The following is a 19,687-nucleotide window of genomic DNA, read 5'->3' as shown; positions in this document are numbered from 1 at the left end:
AGGCCGGCAACGCACCTGCAGCTCTTCTGATGCTGCGAGTGACTATGGACGACGGAAGTTGCTTTCCATCAGATGACCCGTTTGCCCGTTTGCTCCCTTATTTCATAAAAATAAAAAAAAGGGGGATACTTTGTCGAAGTGGGTGTTCTTACAATAACGATACATAAAAAAAAAACTATTGTATGGTCAAATTCATGACGTTCGAGCTCTCTCATAGAAACATATTATGTAACTCTTTCAACGCTGCTTATCATTAACAGTAAACTTTACATAAGGGATCAATACACACCCTTAAATATTATCTACTCTTCTTTATTCTTATTCTATAGATTGTAGGCTACTTAGGTACTACTAACCAACAGTTAACAGTATTTTATACAATAAAATAATTACTATAAACGCAAGTCTATCTTAGACCATTTTATTATTTATAAACCCTATTAATTTAGTTATAAATTAATAGGGTTTAAAGTAAAATTAAAATAGAACATTTTAAATCGACATTAATGAAACGAATAGTAAGGAAAGCGAAAAGGAAAAACAAAATAGCACTTTATTAATTTTCTCCAAGCTCGAGATATTCTTCCGGCTAGAGGCTAGGGCTGGCACTTACCACTTAGCTATTCAAAAATACGAGTATGTTTTTCTAATAATCTTAAAAACTTCCTGTTTTTTTTTACTTGTAGTCTAAATATTAGATTATATTATAGCCACAATCTAGGCTGCTTGAGTGGCAGTCCATTAATAGGCTACTTGACCTCACTTTTTTCTTCATGCTAATCGCTTCATAATCATTCATTATTACAAAAAAAAACTAATATTTTAATATTTTAGACAGTAGAAACCCATAAAAATGTTAATTGAAAAATATGCCTTATAAATGGCGCCGAAAACACTGTCCGTCATAGTGTGACGTCATACGTTTTGTATTTTAAGCTCTCTTTATTGAATATTTTTATACGCTAAATGTACGCGTCTAAAAGTGCCCAAAATTATAAAAGAATTAAATAAGAAATTAGAAATCATTTGTAATGTCGAAAACTTTTGGAGAAAATTTTTGGCCATTTCATTTCCCGTCTAGAATAAATGGAGATAATTTATAAAACTGATGTTTTATTTCAATTATTCAAGAAAATATATTTTAAAAATCTTTGTAGGCTTATTTTTATTATTTATGTACAAATAAACTTACATATAACGAGCGCGATAAATAAAAGATATTAAATTACGAATAGAATGACGTCACATCCAATTCGGAAGTACCGCAAAAGCGTTTTCGTCAGTACAAATCCTATTTTCATAAAATCATCTTTTCAAATCGACTTTATTTATCAATCATAAGCTTTTATTTGATGATAAGGATGAAATACGGTTTCCTAGGCCAAGTTCTACTAGAAATATGTATTTGTTCAATGAAATTGAATATAGGTCAAGTAGCCTATTGGTTTTTTTGTATATTGGTTCTTAGATTAAATATTCATCTCAACTTTAAGCTTTAAATTTATCTTAACAAACAAACTAGCCTTTTAAGGCGGTTTTGACCCCAAAAACACAAACGGAATAGTTTAGAAATTAATAAAAAAATAGTTGTGTATTGTCGATTTTACAAAAATTTAAAATCGACAAACACGTCTTTTAGAATCCTGTTTTAAATCACTATAAAGAGTCATCATCATGGAGCTAGTTACGTTATATCCATTAAATATTTTCTGACAAAGTCTAGACAGCTTTGCGCGAAGTTATGGCGTCGCTGGAACGGAAATTAATTTGATATTTCAGGAGCGGAAAACGGCTTGTGACAACCCTAATGGAGGATAGAACATTGCTTTCCCGTTAGTAAAAAATCTCACGAAATATAATAAAGGCTGCTTCTTCACTATGTAAAAAGTTATGGCAGAGATTTTACGATCGTTCTGAGTTATTACACTTATTAGCTTTTATTAATATTGCTACTATTTTCGGAATGAATAACGCCCGGTACGGGTAAAGTATTAAATTTTCTTTGAAACTAATTTGACATCGCTTAGCGAAAAATATTACACTACATATAATATCTTTTATAGTGGGAAAAAAGTCCGGAAACTGTAATTTAAGACAATGACACACACAGATACATTTAAACATTTTCTTCTCTATATTACAAGGATAGGTTGTCTGTAATATAGGGCTGTAAGAACTAAACAATAATGCAGCCATTTTGTACAGTTCTTCGAGACAAAATTGTGTGTACTTTTTTCCCCAACAAAAGAACTTTGACAGTCTATATTCTATAATATAATTATGTACCTGGCTATGTTTATTTTCTATTTATTTTCTACATAATTTTTACTTAAAAGTATATATGGCAGTGGGAAATACAAGGGTATTCCCAAACCTCGACAGTGGAAACTTCGCGCAAAGTTTTCATTTCCTTAGGGAATACCTGAATACCAAAACGGTATCGGTTTCAATAACAAATTCTCTTTTACCCCTAATAAATATGTAAATTATAATATTAACAATCGTTCGGTGGAACAATTTGAAAGTAATTAAATACCCCCGGGCCGACGCTTGGTTCCAATTGTCGAGGATAGGGTCAGAACACACTGGCGCAGAGAAATATTTAATTTGACCCAAATTAAAAATTCAAGTTTCACCCTTGTGTCCACGGTGAACGGTCCTTTGAAAAGGTGTGATTTGAAATGAGAGACTTAATTTTAACTCGCGAACGTGGGTTAAGGAGTAGAAGCATATAGCTTATGAAGAATCTCAGAATGCAATGCTGAAGAATATTGCATCACATCATGTAGGTAAAAAATAAACTTCCTACATTTACATCTCGGTTAAAACATATTATATCTGTATGAAAACATGACCACGCCACACAATACTTACATAATATATTTTAACAGGTACATTTTCAGAATTGTGCTTTGCGTCTCAACTTTCCGCAAGTATGATCTGACCCTAACTTGTCCCCGGCAAGACGAAGTGGGTCAAGGCGTGGAAGTGTCCCCTGATGTCCCCTTATGTCCCCCCGCTATGTCCCCTGTCCTCCCTTCGAGATGTCTAAATCTTATGTCAAACTATTTTACTATCCATTAAGTTTAAAAGCCGGGGCGCAATGTTTTTATGTTCATTATATAAATGAATGCAATGTAATATAAAAGTAAAGAAAAAGTTTTTTGCGCTATATTTTTCTTCGTTTATACACTTGAGTTTGTAGAGGTAGAAATTTGTTTTGTCACTGAAGAAATAACAATCTACGATTTTGTCTCATCCTTTGTCCAATATCTAGCGTGGTATTTCTATACCTCCCTAATGACAAAATTAGAACGTAAGTATAATTTCTTATTTACTTATAATATGTATATTTGTGTCTGTATGAGTACATTCGCAAGACAGTCCTCATAAAGGTACAGTCACACTTAGCGTCTTCGCCCCACGTTGGGCGCCAACGCGACAAAAGCACTCGAGTTCTTTTGTTTGTTCCCCTGATTTACTTTATCTTTGAAGTCTTAAGTTGTCTGTTGCCCTCACAATATAAATATTTGCGTGTCCTTTGTGCTCCTTATCTAATTGAGCGTAGTTAAGGACTTCGTCACAAAGGAAAATTATCACCGCAAAAACCTTACCATGTGTTCTTTTTTATCAATGATATTCTATGTTACTAAACTCATTGTTTTTCATAGTATCTTTAGGTAAATAAAATTGTGCTTACTTTTATATTATAAACTAGGTGTCATAATATTTTATGTCACCGACATGAAATATGATGCCTTTTATTCGGGCAAAAATTCTAAACAGCTTTTTGTGCCAAATATTCAAATCGGTTTCAGTCGTAAAATAGTGTCAAATCCTAGTTTCATATAATATTTTGGCAATTGAAAATTCAAGTTGTGGGAAAGATCATTCTAGTTCTTGATGACACTTCATCAATTTATCTTCAAGACCACTTCAAGACTTTCGAGAGTCCTAAAACTAAAGTAATTTGCATAGTAATTATTTACATTACGTAGAATACTTAACGTAGACCGTAAACCATTTGGAAGGGCCGGCCTATAGCTTCCCGAGCCTACGCAGGTACAGTCAGCAGAACCTTTATTTTTGCCAAAAAACGCAAATTACTGATAAGATTGTTATGTTCTATCCACCTCAATAATAAAAAGTTACACGACGACTAAACAATATTTAATTTTGGTGTTTGGTGTGGCTTGTCTGTTGGGTTGGGGTTCTCCAACATAAGGACAAAACATAGTATACCGCGTCCTTTGTGTAACTTTTTTATAAGTAATTGGGTAATATGTATTTAATTTTGGTTCGTAATAAATTTGAAATATTAAAGTTATTACGAATCAAAAGTGAATTATTAATTCACTCGCTCTAACAATATTATTTTACTCATTCATATAAAAAGATACATTAATGATTAAGCTAAAAATATTCTACAAAACTAACATGAATCTAGTCGAGGATATTTCATGGAAAAACACATACAAATCGATAGTGTCCCTGCGCCTTGCGTTTGGTGCAGCCTGAGGCTGGATTTATATGCGTACGCCCGAACGCGCGATTAGACGGCTACACCGCAAAATCATAGGCAAATGTATGTAAATGACAGCGCGACCGCGACAAATCGTTACATACATTTGCTTGTATCTCGATGTAGCCGCCAAACAGCGCGTCCGCGCCGCATCCAGCCTTAGAGCCAGTCCACACGGCGCGTTGCGGCAGCGTTGCGTCGACGCAACGCTGCCGTTTGATGCATAGCCGGCCACACGGGCGCTGCATCATCGCAGCGTTATTACGAAGCAGTCTTAACAGCTGTTAACGTCAACACCCCCTCCCGCTTCGTCTCGGGGGCTGCTGTCTGTCATGTGTGCGTTGCGACGACGCAGCGCACCGTGTGTTAAACACCTTTGGTTATTCGTATGTAAAACAACGCAACGGCAGCGCTGCGTCGACGCAACGCTGCCGCTACGCGCCGTGTGGACTGGCTTTGACGTCGTCCTCTAGCGACTTACGTTAATGTAGTAATGGATACTTTTCTGCTGACCGTCCACTTAATATTCCCCGTACGCCCAACTTTGCCCAACTGCCTTTTGTGCCCACTTGGAAATTCATCGCATATTTAAAGGTTTCGCCGAGGCTTTGTTTAACTTCGGAGCTTTAGGTTACATGACGTCCCATATACTTGTTTGTACGACAAACACCGATACACTTTAATTATAAAATTAAATAACTTATTTTTAATTAAAACTGAGTTTACTTAAAATTTCTGTCGATTTAGTCGAAAAACAAACTTCTTAGAATGATGGCTAAGATCATGATTCTGTATGACATAAGACAAGTAGTACCTACCTAAGTTTAAAAACTATAATCCAAATAAGTATGTAAAAATAAAAATTGGAAAAAATATAGCTTAGGTCACCTCTTAGTACTAACCAGTTAACCGCGGCATTATTACTAAGCTTTGAAATCTTATTTGTTAAAATCGAATCTGTAGTTTAACTGCTACGAGGGCACATAAATACATAGACTGGCAAAATCGGGTGATGATTTTGTATTTTTCCTTGTGTCGTCGAAGTCGGGTACAAAACGAACTAGAACATAAACCTTTTATTCATTTGGGAGCTATAACGCCACAGAAAAACAGGTACGTCGACTATAAATAGGTACAAGTAAAAATATTACACGTACTTATACATATTTTAAGTCGAGATTAGCTTACTACAGTCGTAAATGGTAAATACCAAAATTGTTCGGGCAAATACATTCTAAAATCACATTTCGTGAACAATATTATAATCAAATCTATTTTAACTTTGAATGTTACTTTGATTTATTAAAGTTATATTCAAAATAACCAGCCTACCTGTTTCCTACGCCTACTTTGATTATTCTTATCCATTTAATGTTTAGAAACAAAATTAGACCAATCTACTTTGTCCTACGCATGTTTTGTGGTGCGTGGGTATACAATCACAATCGCCATTAGCCACAAATATTGACTTTAACTTTGAAGCTTTAGGCGCAACGCAGACGACAGACTATCCGTGACGCACTTTTTAGTCCGTGGAAATAGAACCTATACAATTATTTGCAGTAACGCATACGACGCGCAGCGCAGATGTGTGCGTTGCTGCATAATATAATTGCATAGGTTCTTTTTCCACGGACTAAAAAGTGCGTGACGGATAGGTAGTCTGTCGTATGCGCTGCGCCTTACTGCAGTTAAGACTTTAACTCACTGACAAAATTTTAACCTTTTCTTGTGTCCCCATTCATTAATTAATATTTTATAGCTTGTAGTTTTTATGCTATATGAATTTATATCATTTGTTTCGTCAACATCTATACGTATTTAAGGTATAACATTGACTGATTCCTGAGTTGGAAGTTAACCTTTTTGTCAGACTTTTTTTACTTTCATGACGATAATTCACAAATATTTGCGTTGATAAAAATAGAAATAAATAATATTATAACACAGTGGAATTAGATGAGTGGAGTTGGGACTAATTTATCTGGTAGTAAACTTGTATTCTAATAAAACATTCCTTTGCATGTGGTCTCTACCAGTTTAACAAGTCTCTAGATATGCATAAAGAACTTTACTAATTACCGAATAAGAACAATGCTTAGGATATTAAAATACAAATTAATATTATGCAATGCATTTAACCAAGTACTTAGTATGAACAACGAAAAATGTGCGGGGAAAATTTTACCTAACAGCGCGCTCTATCAAAATTTTCCGGAACTATTTTGAAAACCGAAACCGCGAAGCGCCATCTTTTGGCGGGTAGTGGGAACTATTCCAAAGGCGCTTTTTAACCCCCCCCCCTTTCCCCGCGCCGACACCCCGAAAGCCTTATCGATCGCCCCACCACTATACAACTTACGCTAGCCGAAAGGACACTGCCAAAAGCTCAAAAATAGTGCAATTATCAGGCCTTGTAGATTTAACGCGATTTAGCAGGTAAGAATGTATTTTGTACCCCCCTAGTAAACTCCTAGTAGTGAAATTCCTGAAAAAGTATACAATATTGGCATTGGCAAATAAATCACACCTTGAAAAGAATTTTAAATAAGCCGTTCCTATGCGTTCTAGAAAGCTCCATAAGTCCATCCCAAGGTTCTGTAAGATCATAGATCGGCTTGAAAAGTGCGCAGTAAAGTTGATTTGGTGACGTCACAATGTTTTTGTTTCTACGTATGATTAGCGTTGATAACAATTTTCACGCACAAGTGTCACTTGCCTGTTGACCTAGTTTTAGGCCCAGGATAATCGCATGCTTTTAGGACAGGTACTTTAAGGTAGCCGAGAACGTAGAATGCAGCCATTTTTGCATCGTGTTCGAAATTCAAATATGACAAATTTACAACATTTTCAGGGGGTATACCGTATAGTGTGTCTGATATGTCTTGATACTTGAATTACCTAAAATTAGTAGGTACCTAAATATTGGTAATTCCTTCAAAAGTACATATTAATGATTTTAATACTCCTCTCTATTTTATTTGATATTTCATGCATCATAATGTTTTATATTTGTGATGTATTAGTTATTACCGACTTACCAAATAACAATTTCTTATTTTAAGGTACCTACTTAATTACTGTCTACGTAAGACGGAATTTTCTTAATATTTACAGTATTTTAACGTGACGGATGTAACGTTCCAGGAGGGTGCGACTGCTGTGCCGGCGCCGGAGGCAGCAGTTCCGCAGCACGACGGCCCGTTCTCTGACAAACAGCCCATCGACGATGAGGGCTCCGGCCTAGAACCGGACGAGAGTTCCGGCTCAGGTTGGGGCGCCGGACCCGGCACCGACGACGAAGACGCGCGATCAGGCTCAGGTGACGCCGACGGGCTGGAAGATGATGAAGACTATAGTTCCAATCGTGCATTCGCCGGCCGTCCGCGGCTGATCGTGCCGGAACCGGCGAGTGTCGCGCCGGAATCCGATCCGGCCACCACTCCGCCGCCGGTCCCGGACACGGAATCGCCCGTCCTGCCAGTAGATGACAAGTTCGATGTAGTCAGTTGTGAGTAGTGGCTGAAGCATGCCAGTTTTTGTTGCGTTCTTTTTAATTTTAGTACCGACGCCCATTTTCAAGTTCAGGTTTTTTTTTAATTGGAGTCATAAATAATGTAATAATATAAAAATATTATTGGCAGTATAATGAGAGTATTGTAGGTTTGCAAAAAATATGTGTTGCCTGTTAAAGTACGCAAGGTATTAAAACTATTAAATTAATATGGATTCTAATATTTTCTACTACAAATGTTTTTACGAGTATATAGAAAATTTTACACATGTATTCCAAGTATTTCCATTACAAGTGTCTTCATGTCGGGTTCAATAACACTGTTTTCGCGTGATTTTAATACAGAATAACCTTCATTCATGAATAGTAATTATTGAGTGCTAATTCTCAGTCATTTTGTTTATAATTTTCCTCGGCTAGTCGGCCTCAGGCGTTGTCACACGCAACACTTGTATGTCGAGTTCTATATTTAAATTGTATTATTTAAAATAAACCTAACCAAGGGACTCGGTAAGTTATCTTCGATATTATGACATTCACCATTTGCCCACTTTGCATGATATTATCATCATAAAAAACTATTTTACATGATAAATCAAACGCTAGCCCTAAAATTATGTAAGATAGTTTTTAAAGCCTGCTGGACCTGTTATACCACTGGCTGTTTACAATTTTTATCTACCACATTTAAAAAAATCAACGCATGTTCGAATTTTGAATTTTCTTAGAATCGTCTCATCACCATTGTTACTTTGATCGTTGTTAATATCATGCTAGTCCGATCCCCACTCATGCGTTAGTCTTATCAATGTTGTTGTAGAGTCTTCGTCATCTGGTATACCGCTTTTAATGTCAGTATATTCTCATACCAGTAAACCAATCTATGTATTACAATTTATAATTTTACGGTATAATTGGATCAATTTTCAACAGCGTTAACAATAACCACAATTTATTATTTGATACGCGGCTTAGTTTAAAATTAATTATGACGTAAAAACCATGAAATTGGTCATTGTTTATTAGTTATTACTTGTCTGGGGCAAAGCATTGGCACCGCGAATAAATCCTGGGAATTTCCTTGAGATGTACATATTAAATGTACAGTTTAAAATGCAAATTTGTGTAAATAATTTAAAATATCAATATAAGGGCAGTTTGATTTTGAAAGTGTAACAAATTCAAAAGCGTAAAGGATTAAAATTAGCGTATCGCGCTACACTACTTGCAATTTTTTTTTCAGAAAATAAAGTTTCTTTTTTAATTGTCCGTGTGTTTTGCCAGCTACTAATATAGACTGCTATGTGTTTCCAGCCGGTGAACCAAAGATTTATGAGCCGATCGAACCTCGCATATTGGTTGAAGAGAACCAGCGTCCAGACCAGACCGACATCAGCTTATCAGGGGAGGATCTCAACCCCTCTGTCGTGAGTATAATGTTGAATTCTATATTCAAACTAAATAGTATGTAAATGTGAGGAATGTGAGCGAAATAACTTGTAACCTCTTTCAGTAGGTCGATTCTACTTGGATAGGAAGGTATCAAGCGAAACTTCATCTATTTCTTCTAAAACTTGGCCTAGAAGCGTTTGCTTGGTATGGATATTATGTGTATCCATATATATCCATACCAATACAAAGGAAAATCTTCCGACCGAGTGAGGTGTTATACTCGGTCAGGCCGGAGTTCACGTGATACATTTTTAATTTGAGTCCCAGCAAAGGGCCTAGGATAGTTTTAAACTTTTAAACCCGGATAAATATACTGTTCCAACTCGATAAACGAATTTTGGAGCAACGGAGTTGTGGGAGTCCTCTAGTTGCAAATATTTTAAATGTAAAAAGTAAGTATGTCTGTCTGTTATCTCTCCACGCCCAAACCGCTTGGTATTTGGTATGGAGATACTTTGAGACACGGGAAAGGATATAGGATAGAAGGTTTTAGGTGTAAATAATGATTGGTAAGAAAATAGCACTACCAGTAGGGCTAGCACGACGAAAAGTATAAATGCGAAAGTATAGACAAACTGTGGACATAAACTTAAGGTGCCGTTCCGATCTTTACCGCGGCTAATCGCGACCGACAAAAATTCAATTAAAATGCCACTTTATGACAGACTATAGTATATGTCATAAAGTTATTTGAATTTTTAGAACTATATTCTGTCATAAAGTGGCATTTGAATTGAATTTTTCGGAACGAAAAAAGATCGGAACGGCATCTTAAGTTTATCTCCACAGTTTGTGACTATAGTCTGTCACAAAGGGCATTTTAATTGAATTTTTTGGAACGAAAAAAGTTTGGAACGACACATTAAGTTAATCTCCACCATATCTCCACAGTTTGTCTATACTTTCGCATTCCCACTGGTTACCGTGCTAGGGCTACAGGTGGTGTTAAAAAGGGAGTGTTAAAAAGGAAGGGGCTGGCGGTGCCTTCGGCGCCCATTTTTATCCAGGGCCCTGAGCGGTTACCCAGCGCTTCCCTCCCCCCCTAACGCCGCTACTGCTCAAAAACCCCATGTGGACATTTCAGGAGCAGGTGGACCAGGAGCAGGCGGGGTCGGAGAACCGCGGGCAGCAGCGGCCGGCGGACAGCGTGGTGTTCATCATGAACGCCAAGCCCGACGACCGCGCCACCAGCTTCTTCGCGCAGCCCGGCATCCTCGCCGGTATGTATCGTACAGATAATGGGACCTATCCTGCAAATAGTCGGGTCCTATTTGGTCGGGTAATGTGAGGCGTCGGCCCCACTGCATGCGGTCTAGCGGTCAGTGTTCCGAGTTCTGCGTTCCGCGTTCTCTGTAACCTACGTGGTGGCTTAGAACTCTACACACAGCATAGGTCGCAGTCCGCCTGCTTTTGTGTGTGTAGGGTTCTAAGGTTACAGAGAACTCAGAACTAGACCGCATGCAGTGCGGCCGACGCCTCACTGTGGTCATCTGTCAGCTGCTCACTAGCTGTTTTGCGCAGCCTGGCATCCGCGCCGGTGTGTATGACGTGTGTTGCGGGAGGACTGTTTATGCAGGATTGAAACAATAAACATGCTGTTTTTTATTGATCATGTTTAATACAAAACAAAGTGATAAAACTATAAGGGGTGTATGTGTTCCTTACATAGAGTTCGCTGTAAAAAGGCCAGATGAAAGATTTACTTTTGACTAGACAGTTTCTATGAGAAATGCTTCAACGTGGGAGAGCCATGCTTCGGCACGAATGGGCCGGCTCGACCGGAGAAATACCACGTTCTCACAGAAAACCGGCGTGGAGTGAGTGAGTTTACCGGAGGCCCAATCCCCTACTTTATTCCCTTCCCTACCCTCCTCTAATTCCTTCCCATCCCTACCCTCCCCTATTACCCTATTCCCTCTTAAAAGGCCGACAACGCACCTGCAGCTCTTCTGATGCTGCGAGTGCCCATGGGCGACGGAAGTTGCTTACCATCAGGTGACCCGTTTGCTCGTTTGCCCCCTTATTTCATAAAAAAAAAAAAACGACATCACTTATTGTTGTTACACAATGTAGATACTATGATCCATAATAATCTTAAAAATGTGTCTGTCTGCCTGGTACCTCTCAACCTACTAATGCTGAAACAGATAAAATAATAATTAGTAATCAAAGCATCTCCGTACTTCCTTATACATACATCAAGCCACCAATTTTGACTAATGTGTAGAGTTTTTAGATTCTTCTCGTGCGGCTGACACATTATAATATTATTATCAAATATTTTGCCGCGCTTTAGTAGAAAATTAAGGTTTTTAGATTTAGGGCTGAGTATGTAAGGTTAGAAACTTGACTCCACATGAGATCTCACTAATTTTGACACCACGAACTATAATATTATGTTCTCTTCTTGGCAACTTTTTACATGAAAATGTTTTTGGTGGTATTTCATTTCTTTTTGTAAGCTGGTTTAGGTACGTTGTTTTTTCTTTTAGTTCGTATTTTAGGGTTTCGTACCCATAGGGTAAAAACGGGACCCTATTACTAAGACTTCGCTGTCTTTCCGTCTGTCCGTCTGTCTGTCTGTCTGTCTCCAGGCTGTAACTCAAGAACGATAATAGCTAGAGAGTTGAAATTTTCACAGATTATGTAGGTACTTCTGTTGCCGCTGTAATAACAAGTACTAAAAACAAAATAAAATTAATATTTAAGGGGGGCTCCCATACAACAAACGTGATTTTTGGCCTTTTTTGCTCTATATCAATAATGGCAACAGGTAGGTACTTGAATTTTTCTCAAAGTCCTTAGTTATATATTTACTTTCATATGTAATAATATACTAAAATAAAAAATTAAGGGGGGCTCCGATACAAATAACACAAATTTTTGCCTAATTTTGCTCTATAATGGCACGGATATAGGTTAAGTTGGGTTTGATAATTTTTTTGTTGTTTTAGTACTAATATCATGTTACATACCAAATTTCAGCTTTCTAAGACTTCAGGAAGTACCCTAACAGTTTTGATGATCGGTGAGTCAGTGACCAAATTGCGGGTTTTTGGACACCTATAAAATCTAAAGTATAATAGCTACGGTATTCAAACTTTGCGCATTTAATAACTATACCCATGCCATTATATCTTAAAAATTTCAACAATCTGGAATTATTCAAACCAAAGTTACGAGGGTTCAAAAATACGACGAAACGTTTCGAGAAAAGGTAGGTAGTGCCCTTGCGCGCTTCGCTTGGCTCATCTTGGCGGGGGCACTCCCGTGCCCCCAGATAATTAGTAATCAAAGCATCTCCGTACTTCCTTATGTATCTAAGAGCTGATGTTTCGAGTCGCAGGAATTAGGAAAGGTCATACTTAAATGATAGCTTAAATTTTAGATACTTTACACATGCCCTCCTGGGAAAATGTACGGTTCCTGCAAGACAAATTAATTTCGGCGTAACGAAGTTGCGGTCAGCATTGAGTTTTATTATAATATCAGTAGGTATAATTAAATTAGCGGGAACTGAGAATTTACTGTATTATCGTTGTATTATGAATCAACGGGATGTCGAAATATTTTATCAATATCGTTCGCGAATTTCAGCCGCCTACATACTCTGACTGGGGTTTGTCTAATCTTTTATACATCATCATCATCATCATCATCATCATCATCACCATCATCATATCAGCCTATAGTCGTCCACTGCTGGACATAGGGGAATGTGAGGTAAAACGATCCCTACGGGTCAAATGATCCCTCCCCTTAAATCAGATTAAACCAGAGGCATCTTTCCAAATGCACGTGAAACGGGTTGCCCATAACCCTGCCAGTTGCCACTTATAGTATCATGGCGATCAGAGCGCTTGGCGAAATTTTATTTAATTCTTTTTAAAAAGTGTTGCTCTGATCTAAATTAAGCCTGTTTTTGGACTTTCATAACTTTTTACGAATTCGTGTTTATTTAAATGTTATTTTGTTATAGAGTATTAATAGCAGTTACCTAATATTTAAACAGTTTTAGATCACCCCACGTGGTATTTGATGGTTGTGTTTTGATTGATTTCTTGGAATTTGGTATATGGGGTGAAATGATCCCTATTTGTGTGTATAAAATGATACCTGGATATAAAGTAGAAATTGGCGAATATTTTTCTTTTGATGAAATTGTTATTTTATTTTAATTTAATTATTAAAGAACAAATATATTATCAAAGATATCGATTTCAGAAGTCACTAACTACTATCGTGTTTTGCCTTGATACGGACCGATAAACCGACAGACAGCAAATCTTAATAAATTTGCTCCCCTTTTTATCCTTTGGCTACCGAAGCCTAAAAAAACTTGCTAATAAACTAAAAGATGCGTGTTTCTTACTTATATGCTTAAATTGGTTATCAACAATAAATATTATCTCTGGGATTATTTTACCCCAACTCAAGGGATCATTTTATACATAGGGGTGTATAAAATGATCCCTTAGTTAAACTTTTACAAAAGCCTCTAGTACAAAAAAAGTACGTACATATGATAAAAAATAAGTATGCTATCACGAAGTTTGGTAAATTCACTACATCCAGCCATATAAATATTGTGATTTTTCCTTCAACTTTAGCCATATCTACTTAAGATTTTTCCCTTAAGGGGATCATTTTACCTCACCTTCCCCTACGCCTCTCTCAATGAACGCCAAGATGACCGATCTCCTGCTACTCGCATCCAACATGGGCCTGCAACTAAGCGGTCGTCCCACCTTTTATACATACATTTTTAATACTAATTATTCATCAGTTGTTTGCATTCATGTTAAATCGTGATAAAGGACTTACTTTAATTACCTACACACTATTTTATAACGCTAAGCGACTACTTCCCCACTTCCAAAATGATGAAACTGCTAACGCGAATTTTACTTCCCTAGGTGTAATTTGATTGATTCCATATAAGTACTTACTTATTTTGGTGAAATTTATTACAACACACATTACACAACAAAAGGCAAAAAAAATGACAATAAAAGTAACATCCAAACGTTTCTCATTTCAGCTGTGATCGGAGGGGCGGTAGTGGGATTGCTATGCGCGATCCTGGTGGTGATGTTCATAGTGTACCGCATGCGCAAGAAGGACGAGGGCTCCTACGCCCTCGACGAGCCCAAGCGGAGCCCCGCTGCCGCCTCCTACGGCAAGGGCCACAACAACAGGGAGTTCTACGCGTGAGACCTGCCCCAGGTCTACTAAAACCAGCCGAGAAGTTTTTAAATGCGCGCCATCTTGAAAACTCGAGCTGCCAGCCGCCGTGGAGCGGTTTCGAATGTTCCATTTTCAAAACTTATGTTTTTTTTACTAGCAACAACGCAGTTTTATGCCAGCCAGTAATTTTTTCTCAGCTTTATTTTATATTAATTAAATTTAATATAAAATAAAGTGAGTACCTAGTGAAAATAAGTAATAATTTTGGATTAACAGTGTCGAAACTTAAATAAAATATAGAGATGATACTAAGTTTTGTTAATGGAACATATTAATTGTACTCATTGTACATTAGTACAAGCAATGTACATGTTCGACCTACAAGACCAAATACGTAGGGCTCTGCCCTCGATCGAATACTGGATGATACACGTCAAATATACCAGAACACGAAAAACTTCTTTTCAGAAAAGTTGGTAAAAATTTTGTTGAGAAATTGCCTATAACGATTAAAAGTACGAAAATCTTAGATAATACTCCTTAAAAGATTCATCCTTGTCCCATCGTCATACGGCATACCTGTGTAATTTAACACTACCTTGTATGTGTATCATCCATATTGTTGAAGTATCACTATTTATATGACTAGATTTACTTTCATGTATCTACGGATTCTTGTATAATGTTTTCTGTAAAAATAAATGTGCCATCCGCTTTGAAATTGTATATTTGCCCATCATTCTAGTTTTATTCTTAGGCTACTTATATATCTCATTATTATGGACACGTCCATATTTCATATAATATAGAATACGTTATTGATAAATATTTAATATACAATTGGACAGAATTTGCAGTTTCACTGGCAACATTAACTAATGTTCCTTATTTGAAAAACTAATATGGCGGACAAAGTATGTCCCAGCTACATGTTCCATTTTGAATTTCCTTATTGAATTTATTGCAAAAATGCCCAAATGTGTATATAATATAAATAACGTGAAAATTCCTAAATTAGACAAATCAAAATAGTTACATTCCTAAATAAATATAATACAAGTCGCTAAATAAATTATTGTAAATAAACCTACCCTGTGTATTTTTTTTACAATAGCATCATAAATTAATTTTTCTTAAATGGGTATCCCAAAGAGAAGCTTATTTAGTTAAGAGCATTTACTACAATCAGATCTGCCAAAATATAACACGACTAATTTAAGATAAGATTAAGATTTACTTTTCAATATGGTTGTTTATTTAAAGAATGCTGCGAGTAGAGTGTTACACAAAAATAATAATTTGCAAATCAAACATACTAACCTACTACCCCGATAAAAATAATCATGAATTTATATTTATAATGGTTAGTCTTATTGATTGTAACATTCTGCTATCAAGCATAAAATTAAATCTAGTTTCTTTTTATAGGTATGTATAGAATATTGTATATCATATTAATATTCATTGTATAAACGCATGCAGCTTTTAATGTAGGTACTATGCCTAATGTCGACATTGCCACAAAATTTCAACATCAGTTCTAACTTCTAAGTCGGTATACTCTATAATTCTGTCTACTCTGACATTGCTTTGAAGAGAATAAAGACAAGTTGCATTTTATAATTTTTCGGTAAAGAAATCAAAAAATTATGGAATTTGATAAAAATGTTTGACAAATGAGATGTCCCTTACGATATTTTGTGTTGTATCAAATCCCATACGCTGTGTTACGAAGTTCTCAGCCAAAATTTATTAGATGCATCTTGACTAAACGCCCAGTTTATAGAAAATCACTTGTACTATGTTTTGACTAATAAAGCTACATCAAGTTTAGCTAAAACAGCTAAACCTATATAAAGTCAAGTGTAGCTACAGTTAACTACATATCATTTATGTTGTCTCTTAATGTTAGGTTAGTATATTTTGAATGATTTATATAATAATATGTCGTATATATTTTATATTTTTGACAATTATGGATTAACTGTTTTTAGATTAATATGGGTTTCTAGGTGCTAAGTTTTTTTAATTTCATTGTTTTTTTGTAATTGGAATATTATTGCTTTGTATAATTATTATTTATAATGCAACGAATTTTGATAAGTATCTAAATTTTCTAAAACAATTTTCTAAAACAATCTGATTTTAAAAATTACTAACTAAAATCTAAACAATAAATAAATTTCAGATTTTAATAAAATTATTGTTTTAATTGTAATTTATAGGATGATTATAGAGAATGTATGATATTCGAAGGAGAGAGATTTCATTTATTAAATAAGTCAAATCAAATTAATAAGTTTACCAATTTTTAGGGAGTCGCAAAAGTTGGCAACGCAGCCAGCAGCTAAATCAAGGAGTTAAGATTTTGATTGATCTAATAACTAATTTATATTTTATTCCAATTTTGTAAGCTTTTTTATCAGGAGTTTACATTTCCAATAGCGTATTTGATTAAATAACGTGTCACGTGACCTCCTGTCACAAACCCTCAGAAACTGGGAGTCCATGTTTTTCATAAATCATTGTCCTTCTATTATAAATGAAGTGCCAGTGTTATATTAATTATGAAATTTATTATTATGGCATTTTAATTTTTAAGGTGCTCCCTTACAGCAGTTATACTAGGTAACATTTTTGTCTTAACAATCTTTTACAAATGTACAGTCATTTTGGGTAACTTTGAATTGCGATTTAACTTTGAACAATACAATAATGTATTGTTTTGTATTGTTCAAAGTTAAATCGCAAATCAAAGTTACCCAAAATGAGCTTAACAGTTAATTATTTAATAAATCTATTAAAAGTCTATACTTACTACCAATTTCAATGAATCAGTTATGTTATATTTTTTGCTCAATAATTATTACTTTTACTATAACAATATGTAGATTTACTTCTTTTTTTCATGCATTGTTTAAATTTTAATATGTATAATGCCATTGGTCTTTAAAAGTTTATTAATTATTTTAAAACGGACTAATAACACAATATATTCTACTGACTATTTATTTGGATGAAATCAAATGGATTTAATATTTCCACTTGGGGCTAATCTGACCTACATAAAAACTTTTCAAAATTGAACAGAAATATTTATAATATGACCCTGTTAAACCTTTGCAAGCTTGGGTCTAGTTATTTCTGGGTCAGAATATCCTTTATATTGTCTATGGGTCATAATGGACCCTGATAGGGTTGCTAGACGTAAAGCCGGACAGTCAGGTTTTTAAATTGCGTGTCCGGCTAAAATTAAAGGGTGTCTGTTGTAGAACTTTCAATCTATAATTTTATACGAAAATAATATAACTACCTTCCTACCACTTTAAGACAGGTTTTACACCTAATAAGATGTAAAATAATTGTATCAATTAGATGTTAAATTGTTTAAAAAAACAGAAATATACACAGGCTGCTGTACGTATTGCCATACTGAAAGTGTAGAGTTTAGAGAGAGTTTCCGGCTTTTTTAATACCAATGTCCGGCTAAGCTGCCTGCTTTGTCCGGCTTTTCGGTTTAGCGACCTGGCAACCCTAGAACCGGATCGAATAGCCCCAGGTCAGATCTGTAATCTGTGTAAAAACGATGCGATTGTTGTCTGTGTGCTTTGAACGTGTAGCGTAAGCCTAGATGTAGGGTAGACATAAATTAATGTCAACCTTGTATATAATGCTCCTTTACACTTAGGTAAATATACAGGTCATAATAATGACATGTTTTTTTATTGCACCTCTCCTATTTAATGCAACTCAATAATAAAAGAAAATGAAAAAGGGAAATGTTATTTCTATTGTTCATTTTCTTCTATGGAATATGAAATTTTCATTCACAAGAAACATTACATTATTTCAGTGTTTTTCAACCTATGGGTCGCGACTTCTGGGGGGTCGCAGAAGATCGAAAGAAAAAGTTCAGTAAAAAACAATAAAAATTAAAAAAAAAATAAGAATTTCAACAGAGGGACATATTCATAAACATACATACTTAATAAAAAGCAAATAGTAGGGGGTCGCCAAATATTTTTTCATACCATCATAATAAGGTTGAAAAACACTGCATTATTTAGTGATACTTACCTAAAACGCATTTCATGGAACCTAGTTAGGGTTCCGTAGGATAGAGCTGGGTAGTGGCGTTGCTAAGTAACCGAGGACCCTGGGACAAAAAATAAAGCAGGTCCCCAACCAGTGACGACCGACGACAGAACTAGACTAGAGACCTTAAGGGGTACGAAGATTTTGGCCGACCTGTACCGCTATTGTGTTTTTTCGCGTTCACGAATATTTTTTTCAAAAATGGATAGCTAACATCAATTCAAACAAAAAATAATCTTGGACAAAACCACGTAAGGTGTCACATTTCGAAGATATGAGCTGCCTATTATTGCAACTTTGGCAGCTCAAATATTCGAAATGTGACACTTTACGCGGTTTTGTTCAAGATTATTTTTTGCGTGTATTATATTATAATTGTAATGAATAGGCTCAAAAACTACTGGACCGATTTTAATAATTCTTTCACCATTCGAAAGCTACATTATCTACGAGTAACATAGGCTACTTTTTATGTTGGAAAATATAGGGTTCCGTAAGATATTTCAGTTTTTCGGAAACAACGAGAAAATTTACTTATTTTGCGTACGCTGCCTAAACTATAAAAGATAGAACTATACAATGTTCTAAGTAAATGTAGATCTTATAAATATCTACAAAAATGTCCGCGACACAATATACCTATCTATGTCAAGTGAGACACAACAACCATTTTTTTATTTAAAAATTTTGATTTTTTTTGGACTACATTTAAACGCATTTATTTTACTTATACTAATAATCCTTATCAAAATAAATCATTTCATCACTAAGTACAGTTTATGTAGATTATATTTGGTCTTTGAATGATTAAAATTGGACGTTTAGCTTAGAAGTTATGGCGAAATTAAAATATTGCGATTTACGCCCGTTTCGAAGTGGGCGCTGGCGCTACCAATGCTGGGGTGCGCTCGCGGGAG

The 19,687-nt window shown here is 35.6% G+C and overlaps 1 protein-coding gene across 1 annotated transcript in view; it reads left to right on the top strand.

Moving 5' to 3' along the window:
* The window catches only part of LOC121730228 (syndecan), a 308,302-nt gene extending 293,473 nt beyond the window's left edge, over window positions 1–14,829 (top strand). The window contains exons 2-5 of the mRNA XM_042119186.1: window positions 7,670–8,033; window positions 9,351–9,463; window positions 10,573–10,708; window positions 14,530–14,829. Of these exons, the coding sequence (XP_041975120.1) occupies window positions 7,670–8,033; window positions 9,351–9,463; window positions 10,573–10,708; window positions 14,530–14,702 (786 nt within the window). The 3' untranslated portion in view covers window positions 14,703–14,829. The remainder of the gene's footprint in view (window positions 1–7,669; window positions 8,034–9,350; window positions 9,464–10,572; window positions 10,709–14,529) is intronic.
* The last annotated feature ends 4,858 nt before the right edge of the window (window positions 14,830–19,687 follow it).

Source organism: Aricia agestis, chromosome 9, assembly GCF_905147365.1.
Source record: "Aricia agestis chromosome 9, ilAriAges1.1, whole genome shotgun sequence".
NCBI lineage: Eukaryota > Metazoa > Arthropoda > Insecta > Lepidoptera > Lycaenidae > Aricia > Aricia agestis.
Note: the sequence above shows the minus strand (reverse complement) of the source record. Positions and strands in the feature narration are given on the sequence as shown.